Source organism: Penaeus chinensis, chromosome 42 (assembly GCF_019202785.1).
Source record: "Penaeus chinensis breed Huanghai No. 1 chromosome 42, ASM1920278v2, whole genome shotgun sequence".
NCBI classification, from domain to species: domain Eukaryota; kingdom Metazoa; phylum Arthropoda; class Malacostraca; order Decapoda; family Penaeidae; genus Penaeus; species Penaeus chinensis.
In genome coordinates, this window is record NC_061860.1 from 6,692,521 (window position 1) to 6,697,520 (window position 5,000).

Below are 5,000 nucleotides of genomic sequence, written 5' to 3' on the forward strand. Positions count from 1 at the left end.
CGCACGTATACAGAAACCGTATGTATATAATAACATGGACCAAAGATCTTCCTACTGGGTCTCTTGTTAGTGACAGTGGGCGGGGCTTAGTTGATGTATCGTTTGGCAGCAAAGGTCGAACACGTGTTTTGAAGAGGCCGAGGACGAGGGGAGGGGGGGAAGGGGTAGGGGAAAGGGAAGGAGAGGAAGAGGGGGAGGGGAGGGGGAGGGGAGAAGGGGGGAGGTGAGGGGAGGAGAAAGGGAGGGTGAGAGGGAAAGGTGAGGAGAAGGGGATGGGAAGGGAGTGGAGAAGGGAGGGAGAGGGGAGGGGAGGGAAGGGGAGCAAAGGGCAAGGGGGAGAAAGTTTGACCTCCAGCTGATATGTCGTGGAAATGTGCTGTTTTAACTTTTTTTTTTTTTTTTGGAGGGGGGGGGGAAGGGGGGTGATATGGAGTTGAAATATGCGCAATGATGTTGGCGTTATGCTTGTGTGGTGAAGGATGTGTGGTAGGTCTTTTATGTATTCATTCATTAAAAAAAATACGTTACTTTAAAAGATGTGTTGATGAATTACGTATTACGTAAAATTATTATTTGTTAATATATCAGTTATATATATATATATATATATATATATACATATATATATATATATATATATATATATATATATATATATATATATATATATACATATATATATACATACACACACACACACACACACACACACACACACACACACACACACACACACACACATATATATATATATATATATATATATATATATATATATATATATATATATATATATATATATTACGCTGCTTAAAAATTGTGTTGATGTTCATAGTTTTGTATATGCGTTACATTGAAATATACCAATGATGTTCACTTCTAACATATATATATATATATATATATATATATATACATATACATATATATATATATATATATATATATATATATATATATATATATATATATATATATATATATACACACATACACACACATACAGTGCATACATCATACATACATACACACACACACACACACACACACACACACACACACACACACACACACACACACACACACACACACACACACACACATATATATATATATATATATATATATATATATATATATATATTACGCTGCTTAAAAATTGTGTTGATGTAAATAGTTTTGTATATTGACTAAGATGCGTTACATTGAAATATACCAATGATGTCCATGTTGCGTTAGTAGTGTTTTGCAAATTTAAAACGTTTTACTATGATCCTGAAATATCTGAATGTTGATGGTATGTGCATGTTGAGAAAATATGTGCAGCGTGGAATTGTCTTTTCTATTTATTCATTTATTTACTGATAATATGCCGTTCATATATATGTTAGGAGCATAACATAACGTCATTGATAAAACTTCTCCCTTCCTCTCCACAACAGGCTATGGGTGGAGTGATGGCACCGGCTTCGACTACGTGAATTGGCAAGACGGCGAACCGAACAGCGAAAGCGAACAATGTGCCGAATTCTATCCCGGATCCGGGAACTGGAACGATGCCGAGTGTTCGAACACGAGAGCTTTCATTTGCAAAATCTTAAAGAGTGAGTTTGGATGGGTTGAGCTTTGCAGGGATTCGGATAGCGTGTGTTTAGGCTCCAATCTGTTGATTGATTTATTTACTTAATTAATTCATTTTCTTATTAAAAAAAAAAAAAAAAGTTAAATTGTGACGTTTTATGTTTCAGTCCAAGATGTTGAACCGACAAACCCGACCATTAACCCGCCGCCACAATATTCCACGTGGAAACCTGGTAAAGTTTGTGTGTGAATATATATATATATATATATATATATATATAAAATGTTGATTTAAAATGTGTGTGTGTGTGTGTGTGTGTGTGTGTGTGTGTGTGTGTGTGTTTGTATGTACGTTATCTATATATTATATGCATAATACATATATTATACATAAGAATATTATATATATGTTCATATATATAAACATATATTTATGTATATAAATACATGAAAAAAAATATATATTTATGTATATATATACATGAAAAAAAATATATATACATATATATATAAATATACATATATACATAAATTAATATATATATATATATATATATATATATATATATATATTGAACACGAAAATAACCCTAATAAAGAATGAAACAATATCGTAACGTAAATCACGAATTCCTTTCCAGACCAGACGAACTCGTCTCCATTTCAGTTAACTATTCGTCTGAAGAGGATCTCGTGAAGAATTTGAAACGTTATTATATTTTCATTTCTTATTGTGGTTGTTTTCCTTTTCATATATATATGTATATGTATATTTATATGTATGTATATATATATATATATATATATATATATATATATATATATATATGTGTATGTGTGTGTGTGTGTGTGTGTGTGTGTGTGTGTGTGTGTGTGTGTGTGTGTGTGTGTGTGTGTATATATAAATATATATATATATATATATATATGTGTGTGTGTGTGTGTGTGTGTGTGTGTGTGTGTGCACATATTTGTGTGTCTACGAATGCGAGAGATGTTTACGTCTTTGAGTGCTTGCGTCCTCAGTCGCGTGTGTGAGGGATCGTGCATATAAATAGCCATCGCTATATGCAGGCTCCCTCGCCTCATCCACCTTGCTTACGTCATAACCCCCCCTCCCCCCCCAGGCCCGGGCTCCCTGAACGCGGGAGGAATCGTCGGCATCGTCATCGCGGTCTTGTTCGTGGTGGCTGGCGTTGGCTTCGTCGGGGTGACTTACATGAAGAAGAAGCCGAAGCCGGTGTCGAATAACGGCGCGTACAGTTTCGACAACGCCCTCTATTCCGAAAGTGAGTGTTGAGTGTGAAAACAACACACCCATATATATATATATATATATATATATATATATATATATATATATAAAAAAGATAACAGATAAGTAACTTATGGAAAAAAATGATCATAATAATCAGCGTGAAATTTACACTATTACATACTCAAACAACTCTACATATGCATAAGTACGCACACACACACACACACACACACACACACACACACACACACACACACACACACACACACACACACACACACACACACACAAACACACGCGCACAAACATCTAAATCACCATTTCCTCCAGGCTATGACGGCGCCGGCAGTGTGACTGTGGGCAGCGCGTCAACTGCAGTCAGCTTTGAGAATCAGGCACTGGACACCGATGCCTGAGGGGCGGGGCATGCATAAACCACGCCCCCTTCCCCTCCCACTCCTCAACTGCCTTTTGTTTCTTCTCTGTATTTTTTTTTTTCTCTACTTTTTTGTTTTGTTTATTATTGTTGTTTTTGCAAGGATGGGGTGTGGGAGGAGTATTATTGTTTGTATTTTTTTATTGGCATTGATATTGTTATTACAGTTGTTGTTTTTAATATTGTTTTTTTATTGTTATTTGTATTGAAATTACTATTATTATTATCATCATTATTGTTATTATCGTTATTATTAATATAATTATTATCATTATTATTACTGCTACTACTACTACTACTATCAATTATTGCTATTGCTACTATTATGTAATTCATTTTCACACCTTTTAGAATTGCCTCTGGGTTATCACAACTTTTTTTATTCCATAATGTCACTTTTTGCGTAATTCTTCAGAGGTGCACTTTTACAGGAGATTAGAGAAGAAACCATTTTTTAAAATATAAATCAAGAAATATTCATAATACATTCCATGATTGTTTTGTCAAAAAATGGAGTAAACGTGACGGTTCTGATAATAAAACCATAGACAGTAATAATAACATTACAGTTGTTATTCAGTATGTAACAGTATACAGCAATACATGTTCATTTCCCCTCAGAAAAAAACGAAGGACTAAAAATACTTTTGTCTTTAGTTATAGTTCATTAAGTGTTAGTTTTAGTTATGTAATGATTGACTGAAAGATCTGATTTTTTTAGAAGTAATGTTTGTTTGTTTGTTTGTCGTAATGTAATCTTCGCCAATTAAATATAAGGAACGATTTGATGGTTGTTTATTTTCTTACCGAAAGTAATATCTAATGGAACAAATAAAAAGGGAAATGAAAGATTTCATAATGATAACGAAAAATAAGTAGGCACTACACACACACACACACACACACACACACACACACACACACACACACACACACACACACACACACACACACATATATATATGCATATACATGTGTATATATATATATATATATATATATATATGTATATATAAAATTATATATATATGTATGTGTATATACATTATCATTATTATTACTACACATGCCAATGCCAATGCAGGGCTCAATTCATTATTAAAAAGTTATTTAGCACTACCACCCTTGCCGGATTCCCTTCTTAATCAGCGTTGCCATATATGCCACAGCAGCAACTTCCTCCACGACACCTGCGTCTGACTTCCCAAGGCGATCTGTCGTTTTCTCGCCGTGAGACCAGGCTCGAGCCTCCAGTCGGAGCGTAGGCATTTTGCAACTGCCGCGGCGGGGAATCGAACTTGGGGTCTCGAGGGTCGGAGATGTGCGTGTGTTTGAATGTTTGTAAATGTGTGCGTGTGGGTGTGTGCGTGCGTGCCTGTGAGCATACATCTAGACGTGAATACCTGTATGTTTTGCATATGCATTACCATCAGTGGAAAAGCTTTCATTCCGTCTCAGTTTGGATCATCACAAGGATATTTATATCTGGCGTAACAAACAGGATTTATATCGAAAACCTGTAGGTGACGTCACCGCGTCTCTCGTCGCGGAATTTGCAGACAGAAGGGGGGGGGGGGGGGAGGCGTTACGATCACCACCCCCGCCCTCCTTTTCCCCGTGCCATTCTCAGTGCCGTTCTCAGTGGCTCTGGAATTCCGTCCCATTGTCTCGCCGAGGATCCACCACGCAACAGCGGGTCTCTTTATCTCCCCTGCTTTTGATCCG

General features: G+C 36.0%; 1 protein-coding gene across 1 annotated transcript; it reads left to right on the top strand.

Moving 5' to 3' along the window:
- Positions 1-1,442: 1,442 nt before the first annotated feature.
- Positions 1,443-4,061, top strand: LOC125048006 (macrophage mannose receptor 1-like; the record flags this gene model as incomplete). Its single annotated transcript, XM_047646580.1, is given in 4 exon segments — positions 1,443-1,604; positions 1,749-1,814; positions 2,709-2,870; positions 3,170-4,061. Coding segments are annotated over 4 exon segments (476 nt in total), but the record flags the coding sequence as incomplete, so codon positions are not given.
- Positions 4,062-5,000: the final 939 nt, after the last annotated feature.